The sequence below is a fragment of the Coffea eugenioides genome, chromosome 8 (assembly GCF_003713205.1).
Source record: "Coffea eugenioides isolate CCC68of chromosome 8, Ceug_1.0, whole genome shotgun sequence".
Taxonomy (NCBI): Eukaryota; Viridiplantae; Streptophyta; class Magnoliopsida; order Gentianales; family Rubiaceae; genus Coffea; species Coffea eugenioides.
This window is the reverse complement of record NC_040042.1, coordinates 38,436,754-38,457,637: the sequence shown is the minus strand read 5'-3', so window position 1 is coordinate 38,457,637 and position 20,884 is coordinate 38,436,754. Positions and strand designations below refer to the sequence as shown.

General features: G+C 35.8%; 4 protein-coding genes across 5 annotated transcripts; 3 read left to right on the top strand and 1 right to left on the bottom strand.

Moving 5' to 3' along the window:
- Positions 1–2,586: 2,586 nt before the first annotated feature.
- Positions 2,587–6,069, top strand: LOC113781171 (probable LRR receptor-like serine/threonine-protein kinase At3g47570). The gene is made up of 2 exons (XM_027327043.1): positions 2,587–5,325; positions 5,554–6,069. Exons 1-2 carry the CDS (start codon positions 2,589–2,591, stop codon positions 5,952–5,954), a joined length of 3,138 nt encoding a protein of 1,045 aa, XP_027182844.1. The 5' UTR covers positions 2,587–2,588; the 3' UTR covers positions 5,955–6,069.
- A 1,516-nt stretch (positions 6,070–7,585) lies between these two features.
- LOC113780713 (LRR receptor-like serine/threonine-protein kinase EFR) lies at positions 7,586–8,645 on the top strand. The gene is made up of 2 exons (XM_027326491.1): positions 7,586–8,503; positions 8,619–8,645. The coding sequence occupies exons 1-2, from the start codon at positions 7,586–7,588 to the stop codon at positions 8,643–8,645; spliced, it is 945 nt and encodes a 314-aa protein (XP_027182292.1).
- A 383-nt stretch (positions 8,646–9,028) lies between these two features.
- LOC113781267 (putative receptor-like protein kinase At3g47110) lies at positions 9,029–13,417 on the top strand. 2 transcript variants are annotated; one of them, XM_027327176.1, is made up of 3 exons: positions 9,029–10,307; positions 12,653–13,068; positions 13,299–13,417. In XM_027327176.1, exons 1-2 carry the CDS (start codon positions 9,107–9,109, stop codon positions 13,057–13,059), a joined length of 1,608 nt encoding a protein of 535 aa, XP_027182977.1. In that variant the 5' UTR covers positions 9,029–9,106; the 3' UTR covers positions 13,060–13,068; positions 13,299–13,417. The 2 variants fall into 2 exon arrangements, with proteins under 2 accessions (XP_027182977.1, XP_027182976.1); XM_027327175.1 differs by having other exon boundaries at positions 9,029–10,322.
- Positions 13,418–15,351: 1,934 nt separating this feature from the next.
- LOC113781299 lies at positions 15,352–18,497 on the bottom strand. The gene is made up of 3 exons (XM_027327215.1): positions 18,225–18,497; positions 17,490–17,657; positions 15,352–17,370 (listed from the first exon to the last, which is right to left on the bottom strand). Exons 1-3 carry the CDS (start codon positions 18,489–18,491, stop codon positions 15,595–15,597), a joined length of 2,211 nt encoding a protein of 736 aa, XP_027183016.1. The 5' UTR covers positions 18,492–18,497; the 3' UTR covers positions 15,352–15,594.
- Between the last annotated feature and the right edge of the window lie 2,387 nt (positions 18,498–20,884).

Here is a 20,884-nt window from a genome sequence, read left to right as displayed (position 1 = left end):
TTGTAACTCGATTTTCACGTCATATGGAACCCACAAAAATATTGTTCTAGTGTTACTCGCTGTTATTCTATTGTTACACTTTGTACAAATGATGTTACACCATGTACAAATGATGTTACACCTTCCGGAGCGGTTGTTCTGACAACCGCTCCAGCCCCGCGTCCAGTGCAAGGAAACATCAGATACTGCCCTCCCCATTATTGCTACAATGCTGCTGCGGTGGCTCATTGCACACCACGTCCTTCGAAACCATTGCTTTACTCTTGCTGGAGACATCTGTACTGTCTCCACTATATAACCATCCTTTGTTAAGTAAAACCTTTTGATTGTCATTGTCAATTGGGATGATAAATGATGTTATAGCTGTCAGATGTTATTATTAATGAATTCAATACAGCGTTGCCTACTTGAATAGCCATTCCTTTTAATTTTCTTTTCTCACTTTGAATTTTTGTGTCGTGTACTAAAACTTTTTTACACAAACATGTTTATTTATACAATGCTCTCAAGAAATTTGTGTGATTAAATGGTATACATTTTACTTCATTTCTTTTCACTTTTTCCATGTTACAACAGTACTAGCCCATTGCTATAAAAAAAGGTTAATTATAGTTTGTTCCCTTGAACTTGATCCTTTATAACACTTTGTCCCCCTGAACTTTAAATATATATACTTTGCCCCCTTCATTGATTAAGTCAAACATTAATGATGAATTTTTCATCCAAAATTTTAACAAAATAACATTAATACCCTTACATAATAGTTCTAGAATAATGCTATACTTTTAATTGGAATATGAAACATTTTACTAAGAAAAACACAAAGTCATAAGAAAAATTAAAAATAAAAGATGGTATAATACCAAAGAATTGAAAAATTCTATTGTGGAGAAAAAAAGAATTTAAAAATTCCTAAAGAATCTGCACAAATTTTTCATTGCTTATCTTTCTTCCTTTAAATTGTAAGCGGATTAGTTTTGATAATTTTCATTTACTATATAACTTTCACAAGATTTTCACGAGTTAATAAGATGCTATTTGATAATTTTATACCACATTTATACCTTGTTTTATATTTTGTTTGCATTCTACATTAAAAAAATCCAAAATTCCTCTAAATATATTTTTATTTTTAATCATGTTTTTATCTCATATAAAACACATTAAAAAGTACTACAATAAAAAATATAAGCAAATAATTTTCATTCCAAATGCACAAATTAATTTTATTTTTTTAAACATAAGTATTGCTATGGCATTGAGATAAACACATTGAGTTGGTTAGACTTCTTTTTTGTCAATTATCTAATTCATTTTAGTGCTAAAGGATCAAAATGCATAGTATAATTGAGTTCAAATGCATTTAGCAACTATTAAAGAAATAGGTATTTATTATATTACAATTATTATGTGTGTTTAAGAATTAACTAGGGATATTTTGGTTACAAAAAATATAACTTCGTTTTAATCCCGTCAAAAAGTTAACCACAATGAGTAAAGTGTATATATTTGGAGTTAGGGGGGGCAAAGTGTCACAAGGGCTCAAGTTTAGAAGGGCAAAGTGTAATTAATCCTGTAAAATTTCGAAATCTCTTAACACAGAGCAACGTCAAGGAAGAATGGAGAAGACAAACGGAACCCCCCCCAACCACCCTCTTCCAGCAGGGAGAACCTCATGGAGCTCCCTCTGGCCAACTTGTCAAAGATGGGGCCGTTAATTGTTGAAGACGATAAGAGCAAGAGGGCCGGAAAAGTTAAAATCACAACTCAGCAGAGCAGACAAGTGATTGAAAGCTTTGGATCTTTCCTAGAGCGGACGAGCATTGTGTTTTAGTGGCATGTAGGCTTAAAAAGCAAGTCAAAGAGCAACAACTTGGCCCTTCCCAGTTATGGTATAATGGACCATCTCTAGCACTAGTATTTGTGGGGCACCATCTCCAGTATAATAGACTGAGAAAGCTAGGGGGTGCGTTTACAGTGCAATATTTGGAAGTTATTTGGGAATTTTTCAAGGAAAAACGACCTAATAATACTTTTCTAAAATATGATGTATATAAGTCAAAAAAAGGTGATTGAAATAATTGTTGAATGAATATTCCCCAAAAGCTTCAAAACCCTGGAGATCCACCGGTCACATAATGGACTAGTGGTCATCAGGAATTGGAATATGTGGTACAAAATGTGAATACGTGATCCACTTTCTCAATTCATTTTTGTCCTAAATTGGAATAGCCTTCTAGTAGTGTTCACATTGATTTTAATCAGTTATTGATTTGGTTTTTTATTCATAAAGTGGCTCTTCATGTCTTAAAATTTCGCATTTTGTAGAAACATTTGCATGTCAAAATAATTGAACAAAGGCCGAATTGTGAATACTGTATGATAGTGCACACTTCCGAATACAATGTCTCTCATTACCAGGTGCCATCCTGGTTTGTTAACACCATCTAGTTAGCCGCCAGAAGAGTATTCCTATATCTTGTTTGGCTATATATATATATATATATAAACAGCAACATTGATGAATGTTTACATTAAAACATCAAGTATCAGCTAGCTGCTAATTCCTGCCTCATTCCTTCATAAAAATGGAGCCTCAAACTATCATGTCTTGGGGGTTTTGGTCATTATCAAGAAGCATTTTGGTTCTCTTTCTAGTTTTAGTTGCCATGAATTTGTCAGCAAAAAGTAATGCTTCAGCAGTTGATGGATTTCGAAATGACACCGATCGACTTGCTCTGCTTGAATTCAAACATCAGATACTTGATGATCCGCATGGAGTGCTGAGCTCCTGGAATCATTCTGAGCACCATTGCCAATGGCAAGGCATCACATGTGATACTCGACATCAGAGAGTCACAGCCTTAACATTGGCTGGCAAGAGCCTGTCTGGAACCTTCTCTCCACATATAGGAAATCTCAGCTTCATGAAGTCTATCCAGCTCGGGGCAAATCTGTTCCATGGTGAGATTCCACAAGAAATCGGTCGCCTGTTCCGGCTAAGATTTCTCAATTTGTCAGGAAACACCTTCAGTGGAGAAATCCCTGTTAATCTGAGCCATTGCTCACAGATAACAACCATTAGTCTATCCAGGAACAGATTACAAGGGAAAATTCCTGTTGAGCTAGGCAATCTGAAGAAGCTTGAAAGTCTTTATCTTTCAACTAACTATTTGACAGGAGAAATCCCTTCATCCATTGGGAATCTGTCATCATTGATATCACTCTACCTTGTATTCAACAATTTGGAAGGGTTTCTGCCAAAGGAAATCGGCTCGCTAACAAGATTGTCTGAGTTAGTTGCTACTACAAACCAACTATCAGGTACGGTACCTGATTCCATCTACAACATCTCTACGATGACTAACTTTTTACTAGGAGGCAATTTCTTTCATGGAAGCATTCCAACCTACATTGGTCTCACTTTCAAAAATCTGCAAACACTGTCTCTTGGGAAAAACAATTTCTTTGGTCGTATTCCAGTTTCGATCACCAATATTTCTGGGCTCAATGCACTTGATCTTTCAGACAATAAATTTGAAGGACAAGTTCCAATTAATATTGGAGATCTATCGAATCTTCAATTCTTCAATCTTGGAGGGAATATCTTGGGAAGTAATTCCACGAGGGATTTGATTTTCATTTCATCATTAACAAATAACAGTAATCTAAGGACTTTTGCCATTGACGGTAATAATTTTGGAGGCACAATACCTAAGGTCCTGACAAACCTTTCATATCAACTCACTGGATTAGGCATGGGGGCAAATCAATTATCAGGAACTATCCCTGAAGGATTTGGAAATTTCTTCAATCTGTATGCTTTTGATATGTCATCCAACCATCTTTCAGGTGAAATCCCAAGTGATTTCAGTAAATTTAAGAACTTGCAATTTTTGGGTCTAAATCAAAATAGGTTGTCAGGGGAAATATTGTATAACCTGTGCAATGTAACCACTCTATTCCATCTGGATTTATCAAGTAACCTGTTTGAAGGCCACAATATAGTTGGAAATATCCTTATGAACTGTCAAAACTTGCAAGAGCTGGACATATCTCAAAATAAACTCAGTGGTGTTATACCACCACTTTTTTTTGAGATGCACGCCTCACTAGTATATATAAACATGGGGAATAACACATTCAATGGATCTCTACCTCTTGAAGTAGGGAAGCTGATCCACTTGGTTGTTTTCAACATTTCCTACAATATGTTTTCTGGGGAAATACCTACCTCACTTGCTGATTGCTTAGACTTGGAGCATCTCCGTATGGAAGCCAACTTTTTCCATGGAATGATACCATCCAAATTGCCTTCTTTAACGGGCATCCAAGAAATAGATCTGTCAAGTAACAGCCTGACTGGACAAATACCAAGAGACCTAGGAAAACTTCAATCACTGAAGTACCTGAATCTGTCCTATAATGACCTTGTAGGCGAGATTCCCACTTCTGGAATTTTTGCAAATGCAAGCCAGGTAACGTTGATTGGCAACCACAAACTTTGCGGAGGCATTCCCGAATTAGCTTTACCAACTTGCCCCATGATCAAGCCAAAGAACAATAAGAAGTCTAAGGTCATTGTAGTGTTGTCAACGGTTCTACCAGTAATGGTTTTGGCTATTGGTACAATTTTTCTGTATTACGCGGTACACCAGAGAAGAGATAGAAGGAAGAAAGATTCATCTACCATGCACACGGGAGGTGAAAAGCTCTTAAGAGTTTCTTATTTTGAGCTCAAGCATGCAACTGCAGAATTTTCTGCTGATAACTTAGTTGGATCAGGAAGTTTTGGCGTTGTTTACAAAGGCAGGCTAGATCAACATGCAAACAGGGTCGTTGCTGTTAAAGTTCTTGACGTCCAAAGAAATGGGGCTTCCAAAAGCTTTAAGGCTGAGTGTAGAGTATTAAGGAACATTCGCCATAGAAATCTAGTTTCAATCTTGACTTACTGCTCCAGCATAGATTCCAAGGGTCACGAATTCAAGGCTGTAGTGTACGAATTCATGGAAAATGGAAGCCTTGACATGTGGTTGCATCCAGAGTCTGCTGAAAGAATGAAATCAAGAAATCTAAACTTTCATCAAAGGTTAAGTATTGCATTGGAGGTGGCTTCTGCCTTGGATTATCTTCACAACCACTCTGAGGTAGCAATTGTTCATTGTGACCTTAAACCAAGCAACATTCTTCTGGACAAGGACCTTGTTGCTCATGTGGGCGATTTTGGATTAGCAAGGCTTCTACCTAGAAACACTGTAAGTTCTTCCCAAGAGGGAACTAGCAGTTCTGTTGTACTAAAAGGAACCATTGGGTATGCAGCTCCAGGTAATTATCCTTCTAGCTATATCTGCATAATAAAGTCTTGTATGACAGTTTTCAATTTTTTTGTCCTACAAAAAAGTGTAATTTATCTATTAGACGAGATAAGATTAAAGCATTCATGTTATTAGTACAATGGAAATGAGCGACTCATACAAAATGTAAATTATCTATTACAAGAGCCATAGATTCTTTTTTATTTGCTATGCTGTTGATCAGAATCAATATTTTCAGAGTATGGGTTGGGGCTGGAGGCATCAACTCAAGGGGATGTATACAGTTATGGCATGCTTTTGCTAGAGATGTTCACGGGAAGGAGACCAACGGATGCTGCATTTGTCGATGACTTGGACTTGCATAACTGTGTTAAGATGGCTTTGCCTGAACAAGTTTGGAAGATCGTGGACCCTTCACTCCTTCCGGAAGAAGTAGAACAAAACAGACAAGTATATCAGGTTGATGCAGAGGATGAGGATGTACGTTTGTCAGGTGATATAAACAAGGTGCAAAAATGCCTTGTTTCGATCTTTCAAGTTGGACTGGGATGTTCCCAAAAATCATCCAAAGATCGCACGGACATGAAACAAGTCACAAGAGAATTACATCTCATCAGAGATGCCTTTCAAAGATGTTAATTAGATACCAGCAGGCAGTGGAGCTTTTGAAGTATTTCTATTGCAATAAAAACTTGGATAATATATATGCATTAGTACAGTTTGAAATGCATAAAATGCATCAATGTTTTGATCATTGCAGAGCTTTGATAAATGAGGATTTTCCTTTTGTCTATTTTTCTGGTGCAATAGCAGCCGATAATCTAGTGAGACAACAGTAACTCCAGAATAAGCTCAATTCACTAAAGCAGCCGATTGGAAACAGAGACAAGTCTATAAATTAAGGGCAAATTCCACTTTATCCTCCTATGATTTAGTGTTTTTTTACATAACCCTCATATGGTTTCAAAAGCTATACATAACCACTTCATGGTTTGGATTAAAGTATCAAAGTGACGGAAATGATCATTTGTGACGGAAACCTAAAATATCAAAAATACCCTTATGTAAAGTTGAAATTTATTTATTAACCAAGGGGGTTATGTGTATATTTTGAAAACTCTAAAGGGGTTAAATGGTAAAATATTAAACTATAAGGGAGTTATATGGTAAAACACAAAAATCATACGGGGTTAGTGTGTTATATATTTATAAGGGTAATTTCGACATTTTTAGAGGTTCTGTTACGAATGACTATTTTCGTCACTTTGACACTTTAATCCAAACCACGAGGGATTATGTATAACTTTTGAAACCATAAGGGGTTATGTAAAAAAGCGCCAAACTACAGGGGATAAAATGTAATTTACCCAAAAATTAATCACCTGTAAAATTGAAAAAGATTACTACCCAGAAAATCACTTATATCTATAAAGAAGAACTCCAATGAGATTTCTGTTTAGTGATGAAGATTGAAATCAGGGATTTCAAATCTCACCATGATCAATTTACAGTTCTGACCTCTAATTGCATTTGAGTCAATAAGAATTGGTCCCTCGGAACACTTGGACCAGTCAAACTCATAGCTCACCAATCGTGCGCAGTGTGGAAAGGTTTTCCCAGTCAGCCAGTGCCGTTGTCCGGATAATAATGATGATATTTCACAATGCGCACGATCTTAAATTAGTATTGCACAATTAGTTTTTTTTTTGTTTTTTATTATAAAGTTATATATATATATAAAAGAAACACAATAGTAGAAGTAATATAATTAATCAAATAATTTATAAATAAAATACTACGAGTCAACTCAGAATTAGTGGAAGAAAAGACTCGCAAGTAGTGAGATTTAAATCAAGAATTTCATAAATTAGTTAAGTCATCTAAATGTCACACACATCATCTATTAGTATTTCAATTACTTGTACAAGTAGGTCTAAAGAGTGGCGCATTGTCACTTGGACCGAAGAGATTGAACCAGATTTATTTATTAATTTAGTGGCTAAAATTGAGATTTTAAAAATTAAAAATTTTACGTTTAATTCTCTCTTCCCCACTCCTTTTTTTTTTATAGCTTCTTAAATTCCATCCTTTTTCGAGTTTCATGCTAAAATATGCCAAGATATTATGTCCCATTTGTTCCAACTGTTTGGGCTTATATAAGCAGAACTACAAGAATCTGTAACAGCTCAAACATTGTTCCCATTCCACAGAAACTTTTATCACTCAATCATCAGTTTGTTGCAAATTAATCCATCTTTCCTTCGAAGCTAATGGAATTTCCAATTACCAAGTTGCGATTTCGCTCATCGACATTAGCGAACATTTTTCTCTTCCTCTCAGTTGCCATGAACTTTTCAGTAAGCCATGTTTCAGCTTCCAAAAAATTTCAAAATGAGACTGATCGTCTGGCTCTGCTTGAATTCAAGAATCAGATATATGATGATCCGTTTGGAGTGCTGAATTCCTGGAACCATTCTCAACACCATTGCCAGTGGGAAGGAGTCACCTGTAGTACTCGACATCACAGGGTCATAGCCTTGATTCTAAGGCATAAGCAGTTGTCTGGAACCATATCTCCTCATGTCGGAAATCTAAGCTTCATGAGGTTCATGGAACTTGGGGGGAATCAATTCCATGGTGGGATTCCCCAAGATTTTGGTCACCTCTTCAGGCTAAGAGTTTTGAACCTGTCAGGAAGCGCACTCGGTGGAAAAATCCCAGCAAACCTGAGCTACTGCTCAGAGTTGATAACAATTAGCCTGAGGGGGAATAAGCTGGAAGGGAAATTTCCCATTGATCAGCTAAGCAATATGAAGAAGCTTGAAAATTTAAATCTTTTGTCAAACAATTTGACGGGACAGATTCCCTCTTCCATTGGGAACTTATCATCATTGATCCGAATCGGTCTCGACTTCAACAATCTGGAGGGAAATTTGCCCATGGAGATGGGGCTCTTGAAAAGGTTGGTTCTATTAGGAGTCGCTGGAAATAAACTATCTGGTATAATCCCTGCCTCTATCTTCAATAATTCAGCTATTACGATCATTTCAGCATCCGACAATTCCTTTCATGGCAATCTTCCAACCAACATAGGCCTCATCCTGCCAAATCTGAATGCATTAGGTGTTGGGAAAAACAAGTTCTATGGTAACTTTCCAACTTCAATCACAAATGCTTCCGGGCTCGAGGTACTTGATCTTTCCAAAAATAAGTTTGCAGGCCAAATTCCAAGTAATTTAGGAGAACTGAAACAACTTCAAATATTATATCTTAATGATAACCTCTTCGGCAGTAATTCTACAGGAGACTTGGATTTTATTGCATCACTGACCAACTGCAGTAATCTCAGAATTACTGACTTGGGGGGCAATAAATTTGGAGGTAATATACCTAAAGTCACGGGCAATCTATCAAATCAACTTACAACACTCTACCTAGGAGGAAACCAACTATCGGGAACCATCCCAGAAGGATTTGGAAATTTTTTCAACCTATTTGTACTTGGCCTTCAAGAAAACATTCTTTCTGGGGTCATTCCAAGAGATTTTGGCAAATTACAAAACATGCAAGGTTTGAGTCTGCACCAAAATGAGTTGTCAGGACAGATAGTCTCTACTCTATGTAATGCCACCGCTCTATACTATCTGGACTTATCATTTAACCAGTTTGAAGGGGGCAATATATTTGACAATGTTCTTATGAACTGTCAAAATTTGCAATATCTGGATATATCTCACAACAAATTCACTGGAATTATATCACCACAATTTTTGCAGACGCACTCATCACTGATGTACTTGAAATTTGGTGAAAATTCGTTTATTGGTTCTCTGCCTCCTGAAGTTGGAAAGCTTATACACTTGGTGGATTTCAATGTTTCCCACAACCAAGTTTCCGGAGATATACCCATGTCACTTGCTGATTGTTCAAATCTGGAGAATCTTTCCATGCAAGCCAATTTTTTCCAAGGAACAATTCCACCAAATTTGGCTTCTTTGAAGAGCATCCAGCAAATAGACCTTTCAAGTAATAACTTGACTGGATCAATACCAAAAGAACTTGAGAAGCTTCGATTTTTGAGGTACTTAAACCTTTCCTACAACGACATCGAGGGAGAGATACCAAACAGAGGGATTTTCATCAATGCAAGTCAAATATCATTGGTTGGCAACAACAAACTCTGTGGAGGCATTCCAGAATTGGAGTTCCCACCTTGCCCGGTTATCAGAGGGAAAAACAGAGGAAAGCTGAAGGTTATCATATTGCTGTCTATTCTATTACCGGCAACGCTTCTGGTTCTTGGTACAGTGTTGTTATATTTCTGCGTTTGTCAAAAAGGAGAAAGAAAAATGGCAGCCGGATTCTCTAGCATGCCCACAAGAGTCGATAAGCTCTTGCGAATTTCTTACCATGAACTTCATCGTGCAACTTCAGGATTTTCTCCAGAAAACTTGATTGGTTCAGGAAATTTTGGAGCTGTCTACAAAGGAAGGCTAGAAAAACATGGCAACAAGCTTGTAGCAGTCAAAGTTCTTGATCTTCAAAAGAATGGGGCTTCCAAAAGTTTTAAAGCCGAGTGCAAAACATTGAGAAGTATTCGCCATAGAAACCTCGTCTCTATCATGAGTTATTGCTCCAGTATTGATTCCAAGGGCGATGAATTCAAAGCTCTAGTCTATGAGTTTATGGAAAATGGAAATCTTGACCTGTGGCTGCATCCTGAGACAGCTGATCAAGCAACAAGCTCAAGAAGCCTTGGTCTTTCTCAGAAGCTGAATATTGCAATTGATGTGGCTTCAGCATTGCAGTATCTTCACAACCATTGTGAAGCAGAGATTGTTCATTGTGATCTAAAACCAAGTAACATTCTTCTTGACAATGATCTTGTTGCACATGTGGGTGATTTTGGATTGGCAAGGCTTCTCCCAAAACCCATCAACATATCTTCCGAGCAAGGAACCAGCAGTACTATTGCTATGAAAGGAACAATCGGTTACGCAGCCCCAGGTAAATACAAACTTTTATGGTCAAGATGCGCAACGGATCTTCTGTCCCACACTCTGTGCCACTTTTTATTATATTATTATTTCTCCTACATAAACATCACGTTTTAATTCTTTTTTTGTTTCCTTAATATCCAATAACTATTAATTGAGTAATACACAAAATTTAACAAATTCAAAAAATCAAAATGCATAAAAAATGAGATTTTTTATGAATTTTCTGCTCTATTTTTTAATTTTCTATTATATATTGCTTTTTTGAAACTGCTGTATTTATTTTTTATTCAATTAATAGTTATTGAATTTTAAGAAAACAAAAAAGAACTAAAACATGATGTTTATGTAGGAGAAATAGCAATATAATAAAAAATGAGACAGAGAATGACACAGAGTGTGGGACAGAAGATCCGTTGCAGTCAAGATGTCACTTAAATTGTGCACAAACTATTAAGGTTTAGATATAAAAAATAGGGCAAATTATATTTTACCCCCCTATGGTTTAGTATTTTTTGTACATAACCCCCATGGTTTCAAAAGCTATACATAACCCCGCATGATTTGAATTAAAGTGTTAAGGTAACAAAAATGATCATTCGTAACGAAACCTTTAATTCGTAACGAAACCTTTAAAAAAATTGAAATTATCCTTGTTTAAAAATTAAAATGGCTGAAATGATTAAAACATATAAACATAATATACTTAACGCACTAGTCCGTATGATTTTATGTTTTATCATATAACCCTCTTATGGTTTAATGCTTAACCCTATAACCCCCTTATGGTTTTCAAAATATACACATAACCCCTCTGTGATTAATAAATAATTTTCAACTTTACATAGGGGTATTTTTGACATTTTAGGTGATTCCGTTATGGATTGCAAATTCTATTACTTTGACACTTTAATTCAAATCATGAGACGGTTATGTATAGTTTTTAAAATTATAGGGGGATTATGTACAAAAAATACTAAATCACAGGGGAATAAAGTGTAATTTGCCCTAAAAAATAGAGTACCATTATTTGGCTCTTTAACACATTCTTTATTTCATTGTGAAGCGGAGTAAAGAACTTTGGCAGATATAATAGCTGATTCTCTTTATTTTATTTTTTTTCCTTCTCAATTTTGTCATGTCACACTTTCTCTCTTCTCATCTCGTTTAGCATATTTAGAATAACTTTTTAAAATCACTTTTATCTCATTCTTTGATTGTTTTTATATGTATATATATGTGTATACATATATATTATTTGTTTGTCATTTATCATTTTCAACCCTTGATTTATCATATCATTTGATAATTCCATGAATAATCAAACTCGCAGAGTATATATATATATATATATATATATATTTTCGACACAGGGGTGTCCGGATCAATCTTTACGGGGTCCGACTAATCCCCTACGGCCTGGACCCGGCGCCCCAACCCGGCCCAAGCACTTAGGATAACAAATATATTCACATGGAGATAGTTGTACTGTTGCATTTTTTTTTTTGGATAATGCTATTTCGTTCCTTAAGATTCTTTTTCAGCGATTTAAAAGGAGAAAAATTTTAAACTCTTTCTCCCAAGTTCTATGATCTGTTGATCTCATTTTTCTATGGGATAACACAGAAAATATACATAGAGCTTTAATGTTAAAGTACATTTTGAACTAACAAACCACATTAATAATTCAATAATTCAAAATTCAAATTGAAACTAATATGAACTAACAATAGGGTAAAATAAGAAGGATAAAGTTTGTATACATTGACACAAGCGATGTTGGATGTATGGCAGCTAATTACCATTTGAAAATTGAATGTTATGTTTTACATACGTGGCATGCATTTAAATCCACTTGTGTATACGTTGTCAGTGAATACAAAATTTATCCAAACAAGAAAAATATACATATTATTGAAACAAGTGGCAAGAAAATAGTGGCATGTCCACTATGGAGAAGAAAATAAAAAAGCAAGCAAAAATGAAAAATAAAAAAAGATGAGAAATAGCAAATAAATTCATGTCCTTAGTTTAAAAAAATTGTAAATGACTTTTTGTCAGGTTCTTGGATGATATACTCTGTATATTGACAGTTAGTTTTAAGAAGTAACTTATTGATAAAACGATTTTGGGGGACAATAAGCAATTGACCCAGGTTCGTAGTGATTCACTTTTAACAATTTCAGTTACGTCTCATTTACGAACTAGTACTTAGTAGCTATGTTTAATTTACCCCAATCTAACAATTGATTCAGTTTCAGTCCCTTACATAATTTTCCCTATTATCTTTAGGTTTTCTTGTATAACGTAACAATAATATATCTAAAAACAAAAATACAGAGTATGGAATGGGTGTTGCGGCATCAACTCTGGGGGATGTCTACAGCTATGGAATTCTTTTGCTAGAGATGATCACAAGGAAAAGACCAACAGATGATATGTTCATGGATGAGCTTGATCTACATAATTTTGTTAATAGAGCCTTGCCTGGACACGCTTATGAGATCGTGGACCCTTTGCTTCTGTCTAAAGCAGGTGATGAAAACAAAAGAATGACTCCTGGAAGGGATGAAACTGATGGTGGAAGGGAGATGGATTGTGTTATTTCCCTGTTGAAAATCGGGCTCAAATGCTCAGAGAAATCGCCAAATGATCGGATGCACATGAATGAAGAAGTCGGAAAATTGCATCATATTAAGGATGTTTTTCTTGGTGTCAGGGCATATCAAAAAAATCTTGAAGCTTAATAGCCACAGGTACATACAAGAATTTAATACTGTTCACAAGTTGGAAGTTCATTTCTTCTATATTTTAGATAAGCAATTTCATTCTTGATATAGTCTTACAAGCTAACTCATTCTTTTATTCAGAATCTATTTGAGCCAAAAGCAAAAAGAAAACAAAACAAAAGTTATGTTTTGTGCTCAGTAGAGTGGAAAAAGGATGTCTTCTTGCAGGTACTAATGCATAAAATCTTGATTTGCAGCTGTTTGTTTGTTGGTCTGAATCTCCGAGCTGAAGTTGCTAGTCTGATGAGTTGATAACGAAGACACCTTTGGCTTTTTATTTGGAAAAATAAATGGATGACTGGAACATATATCTATAGTCCTCTTCTTCTTTTTTTTTTTTCCCATATATATAGGAATTGGATGTTTTGAAAGGCAGCCAATTCGCTCAATCCATTATGTTTTCACATCATTATGCTTTCGTATTATGTTTGGGTCTTATGCTCCCGTATTGTACATTAGTATATAATAAATTGTACTACATTTTTACAAGGTTATGCCCTCCTCTGAATGTTGATTTTGCTGCCATATGAAATCTTACTTGTGATGAGAAAACACCAAGGGATGGAAGGTGGGAATCAATTGTAGGAAAATTACCCTCGGATCCTTGTTAATGGTTAAAATTCTTTAAAATTGTTTCGGCACCTTTTTATGATTCGAGTGGCTATTTTGCCACCAAATGATGCCTCAACTTCACAATGTTTCTTTTCACTTACACTTCTTATGTAAACACCTATTCACATGAAACAAAACTTTGAAGAATTGTTAATTCTTGAATCATAATAATTCTAACTGTGCAAGATCACATAAAGGATTGATTTATTGCAGAAAATCATTCTTCATATTTTAAAATATTCTAAAATTACGCTCTATTATTCTAACCGATTTGTCATAGTAGTGTATATTATAGACAAATAAACTTTGTCTTATACTAAAAGGTCTTTACCCATCAAGAAAAGTGAAGTGGACATTAATAGTGACAAATATAGCGTCAAGAAAAGTGATTACTGTAATTTATGATTTGAAACCTTTTCTATCTTTGTCCATCTCCCTAGTATTTGTACGAGGAGACTAAAGTCTTCTAGTCCTTCCAGAGTAGACATGCAGGGTACTAAAATGCAAGCTTAAAATTATAGACTTAAAAAGTAAGTCAACAGCAACTGTTTGGTCCTTCCTACCAAGTGGTTGAATGAAGTGGACAAGTCATTTAGCAGACTCACTGTCATGGGCATGAAAGAATAATGAATTGTGGTCCACCAATGTAGAAATGAGTGAGAGTATTCAGATTGGTTAATATTGACGACCTAAATGAGAAGTTAGAAAAACTTTGAGAAAAGTCTAAAACAGTGTCTCTAGTTTCGAGAGTTTTAACTTTTTTTAGGCGTTGAGGGTCTGAAAATTGAATAATCTCCGTATGCTCAAAAACTGTTGGCAGAGAAATTTCATTGCTGCTTCTCTCAAACACATTGAGATTCTTAACTGAAGTAGAAAGGGAGACGAAAGACCAAAACAAAGCAAAACGGACAAGGTCATCTCAAAGTGTTTGGCAGAGTGTAATTTATTTCAACAAAATCCAGTGCCTTGTTCAAGTCATGCTCAGGGCACGGAAGGAACAACAAAATTATATAAAATGAAATAACAAAAGTACCAACTCTCTCTAAATAGAGTCCACCTACAAAAAAACGATTCTAAATTATGACATTCTTAAATAATAGATACAAACACGGAAATTTCTAAAATCAAATAGATGGGTTATCTATTATTTTGTTTCTGTTGATTAAATCATTTCCGTTTAGTATTGGATTTTTCCTCTAAATATATCATGAGTGTTAGATAATTTACAGTGTTAAAAAGGCTAGACTATTATCCTTTCAATTAACTCAATTCATTTTAGGAAGAACTTAAATCCAAACCCTTTCATGCTAAATTCACACTTTATACATGTGTTAGACACTTATGTCCTTAGCTTTTAAACATCAAATCAAAACTTTTTTATAGTAATATCTTTTCTAAAGAAAAATATTCACACCCTAATCGTTATTGTGACTTTTATATAGAAATTCCTATTTTTTTAACATATCTTTTATATAGAAAACAACTTCTTATGCTACAGGGACGAGGGGAAAGACCAATGATATGACAACAGGTGATTATCACTTCTCGTGTAAGAAACTTGTGAAAATTTGTTCATTAGCTTGCCAAGTTACTTTTCAGGTCATGCTACTGATTTAAATCTTAATCGTGATCAACAGAAGCAAAATTCACACGAGGGGATTTCAGGAATGATCAGTTACACATGCAAAAATCATCATTTCCTTGGAATCAAATCTTTGCTATGGTTTAGCTACAGTTCTTCTACAGGTCGGTATCTATTTTTTTTTTGGTAAGAAAAAGTTTTGATAGGTTCGACTCCGATCACCACCACGGGTCAAGGCAGGCCTCCTGAACCATAGTTCATTTACCGAGATACTTACAGATCACCCACCAGCACAACTCTCACATCGGTAGCGGAATTCGAACACATAATCTTTTGTGAGAAAGTGACCCGTTATTGCCAACTGGTCCAACTTGCGTTGGCATGGTATCTACTGCTGCTGCTAAAGCATGTATCTTGCTAGAAATGTCATGCAAATTCACAAGGCTTGACGGGTTCTCCCACTGCACAAGTTCTTTAATAGCCTTCTCAATCTCTCTGGTCTCCCTTACAAGGCCGCTCATGCAGAAACCAATACAGCTCAAAATCAATGCAATGCGGCTCTTGAGCTCCTTCTCACCTTTATCAGCGTGAATAGCCTCAAGAAATTCGTTGCAATGCTGAAGATAATAGGTTAGAGTTTTCTCAATGGTCACTTCTTCTTCTGAACCTGGTAATTTCATCATAGAAGGGATTTTTGGTGATTTACCCGATTCAAGATCAAGGGAAATGTTTTTCCTTTTCATCTCTTTGTCCAATAACACGAGTGATTTTACCAGACTGACCTCCTCAAAACACTTTATTGAAGAGTCAACTATTTCCTTGAAAATCTTGAGATCAGCATTTATCTTGCTCATACTTTCCTTCCACAAATTGGTGTCCATTCTTCCTGATTCTTGATGGAGAAATTGAATTGCATGAGTGATGAAATGTAGGAACTCCACCATCTCTGACAAGGACACGGAGAGCTTACTGTAACAAGCACTGTAAAAAGGCAAAAACCAAAAATTGGGTTCCACCTCAGCTTCACCAATGAATTTTCCTAGTTCATTCACTTGGAGTTTAAGCTTTTTCAGGCTTTCCTCCAAGTTGGCCTCGCTGGCAGTGAGACTAATCGCACCAATAGAATTTCGCATCACTTCAAAATTCTTGGAGAGCTGAACTTTCGCTAGAGCAAAAGCTCTTGTGGGCTGTAAAACAAGTTCTACCACGATTGAACAAGATATTCCAATGAAAGTTTCTGTGATTCTTGCTATTGCAAATTCACTTGGGGGACCAAAATCTTTCCTTCCTAATAATAGTACTGCCCCTATAACTGCTGAAATTCCTCCCGCCTGGCCATACATATGGCTGCGCCGTAAAAAGCTACAGAAAATGAACCATGGAAGAAGGGATAGAAGCTGTATTGGAACATATTTTCCAAAAATAAAGCAACCGAATACGCCATAAACCATTCCTAATACTGTCCCCTGAGCCTTAACATTTGCAACTTTAAATGCTGGTTCTCTGGCTGATGCAAGGCTTATGGCAACTGGCAATCCCGCCCAAAATCCGTTTTCCTTGCTGTATAATGATCCAAAGAACACAGCTAGGCCTAATGAAAGTGAGCATTTGAAAGCTGGCATAAGCCTGCTTTTGTTGATGTTGATGGATAAGCTTCTCCATATCTTTATGAAGAACCATTTCTCCTGTTTTCCTGGATCAGTTGATCCTTCTTTGATAGAACTGATTGCTGAGGTGGTAGCTAGTTTTGCTTGTAGCAGCTTCAAGCAAAAAAGGAAGAAAATAGAGGGTAATTGTCTATGGTTTGTTGGGACGGTTCGAAGAGTTTGGAGGGACTCAGCAATGTTTTCTGCATTTGCTTCGGGGACAGTAAGGGGCATGCTTTTAATATGACGCGAAATAAGCTCCTCAATTCCTGCTAGATCATATTTGCGCTCTGGAAATGGTACGGAACCATTGGACAAAGCAATTTCCATCCCTCTTAAAGGTGTCTCAATTTCTTGCAATATCTGTCCTGGATTCGTGCAGTAAGGTTTCAAAAATTTGACTGGAACCCTTCCCCATAGCATACTTTCCTGTTTCACAGGGGAAAGAAAAAAAAATCATCGTAAATAGTTAGTGCCTATGGTCCAATGCCTATAATAGAAGTTGTAGCCCCATTAGGGTAAGGATACAGCTTTTCAAGTGAGCTTACCTGCTTGGATTTGATGCTCCTAAGTAATTTGGTTCCCGTGCGAGCCAAGGACTTGGATTGCAAAATCAGTGCTTGTGCTGATGTTTCGTCTTGTGCAGAGAACGCCTTCATAAGGACCCCTACCCTCTCCGAAGCATTCTTAGTGTAAAGCTTGAATTTCTTCTTTACCTGTCTTCCCAAAAATAAATAAATAAATAAAAAAGGAATAATTCTCGTTATGGAGCACGTGCTTGAAGTACGGTTCAATATATTTTTGACATCACATGAGACAAGAATGGTATATCCTCCGTCACCTAAACTAATAGAATATTCGGTGGACCGTATTTATAAACTCACTTATAAATCATGTGATAAATACTTTGACAGCTTGAATACGTGTATTTTCTTACGTCATTATGCATTACCTATTTATTTCTTACAGCATCTTGTATTATTAGGTCTTTTTTATTATGGACCCGATGTATGAATACATCAAGCGACAGATACGTGAGTCCTACATTCACATGTGAGAGTCTGTATATTTGTGTCTTGACATACTCATGAACCCGGTCTATAACTGACCTTCTCATGGTCTACAAGCAATCTTGTCTATTCGAGAATTTCCACTAAACTATACAGTATTATACAACGATATGAGACGCTATAATAAGAATACGGTCGGATATGCTTCCCAAAACAAAAAAAATAAAGAGAGTACATTCGGGTAATAATGTTTACAGAATTTCAGGAAATTACCTCGTAACATGCCAAGCTTGGGTAAGGAAGCAACGAGGCCAAAACACAAGCCACGGCTCCAATAGCCGTACTGGCTAAGACGTGGATGGGGTGCAAAATAGGGTCAGTTTTGGGACCATTGATGAAAGCTAATACGTAGACAACAACAATCTGGCCGAGTGCTATACGCTTTGATATCAGGTGGCTGTTTTCAGGCAGCACCACCACAAATGCGCTAAGCGCCACCGCAACGGGGGTGGTGCAAATGGTTAGCTGGGCTGGCCCCATTAACCATAAGCTAAGGATGGCAGGACAGACACCAAAGACGGAAGCGTACAAGGCATGCCCACAGCCACGGAAGGTGTCCTCCACTGTGGCATCTGTGACAAGAAGAATTGCTGTCACGTAGGAGAAAGCGGGAAATGCTATTTGATGCTTAAATGAAGGCAGGTCAAAGAGGGTGATGCAACCAATAATTGTGCAAGCTAAGGCTGTTCGGAAGGCTGAAGCTATGCATGATCTCCATGCTGCTCCAGCATGATCCGATTGAAATCGTAGGATTGACATTATTATTAACTTTTGAGGAATAGGAGTATGCAGTTCTTGTTTATTCTGCTCCTCAAGTTCTCCTGATTGGCAAATGCAGAAGAATGGAAGAGAATTCAATTCAGACGAGAGGGTAGATACATTGTGGGGAGGGTACATGGAGGTTCTCTCTTTTGTAGGGGAAGCAATGGATCGCTTGAGTAGCTTTGTGGACACTGGACTGGGACCCTCCAGGCGGCTGGGTCACTAGTCGATTTTGCAAATGTAAGAATTTTTCTAATTGGATTGAATTAGTATCGTACCTAGGACGGTAATTGATGAAAATTGAACTATCAAATAGGTAAATTGGTATTCTGCCATGCATGTATTGTATGGTATAGTGTGGTTCATAATCATCCTAGTGATGCTGATGCAGTAATATCACTCCTGTTATCGTGTAATTTTACAAAATCCAACAGTATTTGTAACCAATCATTATTGACTATTCCAACCAAACATTTAACGTCTTGTGCGCTAATGTAAGAATTTTCTCCTACAAAAAAAAAAAATTCTTGATGCAGGAAAGATGAACGTCTGCCTATTACCAAATAAATTCTAGATGCTAATAAAATATAGGACAAATTCCACTTTACCCCTCTGTGATTTAGAGTTTTTTACATAACTCCTCTATAGTTTCAAAAGCTATACATAACCTCCTCATGATTTGGATTAAAGTGTCAATGTAACGGGAATGATCATTCGTAACGGAGTCACCTAAAATGTCAAAAATACCCTTATGTAAAGTTGAAAATTATTTATTAACTAAGGGGGATTATGTGTATATTTTGAAAATCATAAAGGGGTTATATGGTAAAGTATTAAACCATAAGGGAGTCATATGGTAAAATATAAAAATCATATGGGATTAGTGTGTCATGTATTTTTAAGAGTAATTTCGACATTTTTAGAAGTTCCGTGACGAAAGATAATTTCCGTCACTTTGACACTTTAATCCAAACCATGAGGGGGTTATGTATAGTTTTTGAAATCATAAGGGGGTTATATAAAAAATGCTAAATCATAGGGGGGGTAAAATATAATTTGCCCTAAAATATACGTAATTCTCCGTTAATAACTGACATCGATCGGAACGTAAATTGTAATTCTTATGTTCCATGGCGGGCGGGCTCACAGGCTATCTTTGTCTGGCTTGAGACTCTACATCTACAAGTTGGGTTGTGTCAATAGGAACAACGACAAGAAAAAGGACACATAGGTCAAATTTGGCAAAAGTTATCCGCTAATTACCTCTCTCACACGTACAACACACTCACTTGAACCATTCCTGTACGTCCTACTAGAGGTGACAAATTAATCAACTTAACTAAATTTATTCATACCCGTTCACGAATAGATGAGTATGGGTATCTTAAATTTTTATATATGGGTATAAATGGGTTACCTAATAATACCCATACCCATCAAATTGGTATTATTGGATAATCCATCAAATCCAATTAACCCAATTAGAATTCTCTTCCTCCCAAGTCTCTTCGTTTCTCCCACCCTTTTTTTTTTCAAATTTTTTATTTTGTCATGATGTTAACTACTTTTGTTTCATTATTATTATTATTATTATTTATTGGTTTTATCTTATTATTTTATTTTCTCTTAGTTTGTTAACTTGCTCATTTTTCAGCATTACCAATTTATGGTAAATTTTAGCCTATTTTCTTATCTTTCTAAAATGAAATTTTAAATTTATATATGAAAAAAATATTAGGGGTTCAAAATTTTTGGATTAAGTTTTTATATTAATTTTTATAGTACTTAGTTCAAATTTTTATATTCTTATTATTCAATTATTAAATAATAGGTAATTTTGTGACATAGAGTATAAATGAAAAAAAATTGATAATTAGACTTATTGAACATTATAAGTAAATATTTAAAACTAATGATGGGTACAAAGAGCGGTATAAATTGATAACTTAGTTTGCAAAAATGAATTTAAATGAGCTTACCAAAAGTTAAAATAAATGGGTTATAAATGGATAATTGGGTTACCCAATTCATTTTTTGACTTACCCATTTATACCCATTTAATTAAATGGGTATAAATGGGTTGACTCACTTATACCCATTACCCATTTTAT

Bases quoted from the DNA above. Each gene is read 5' to 3' on its own strand.
- LOC113781171 (XM_027327043.1), top strand. From the start codon at position 2,589: ATGGAGCCTCAAACTATCATGTCTTGGGGGTTTTGGTCATTATCAAGA. The intron at 5,326-5,553 runs GTAATTATCCTT...CAATATTTTCAG, and splicing joins CATTGGGTATGCAGCTCCAG to AGTATGGGTTGGGGCTGGAG.
- LOC113780713 (XM_027326491.1), top strand. From the start codon at position 7,586: ATGGAATTTCCAATTACCAAGTTGCGATTTCGCTCATCGACATTAGCG. The intron at 8,504-8,618 runs GTACTTGATCTT...GTAATTCTACAG, and splicing joins CAAATGCTTCCGGGCTCGAG to GAGACTTGGATTTTATTGCA.
- LOC113781267 (XM_027327175.1), top strand. From the start codon at position 9,107: ATGTACTTGAAATTTGGTGAAAATTCGTTTATTGGTTCTCTGCCTCCT. The intron at 10,323-12,652 runs GTAAATACAAAC...ACAAAAATACAG, and splicing joins AATCGGTTACGCAGCCCCAG to AGTATGGAATGGGTGTTGCG.
- LOC113781299 (XM_027327215.1), bottom strand. From the start codon at position 18,491: ATGGGGCCAGCCCAGCTAACCATTTGCACCACCCCCGTTGCGGTGGCG. The intron at 17,658-18,224 runs GTAATTTCCTGA...TTGGGAAGACAG, and splicing joins CAAGCTTGGCATGTTACGAG to GTAAAGAAGAAATTCAAGCT. The intron at 17,371-17,489 runs GTAAGCTCACTT...CCTGTGAAACAG, and splicing joins GGAGCATCAAATCCAAGCAG to GAAAGTATGCTATGGGGAAG.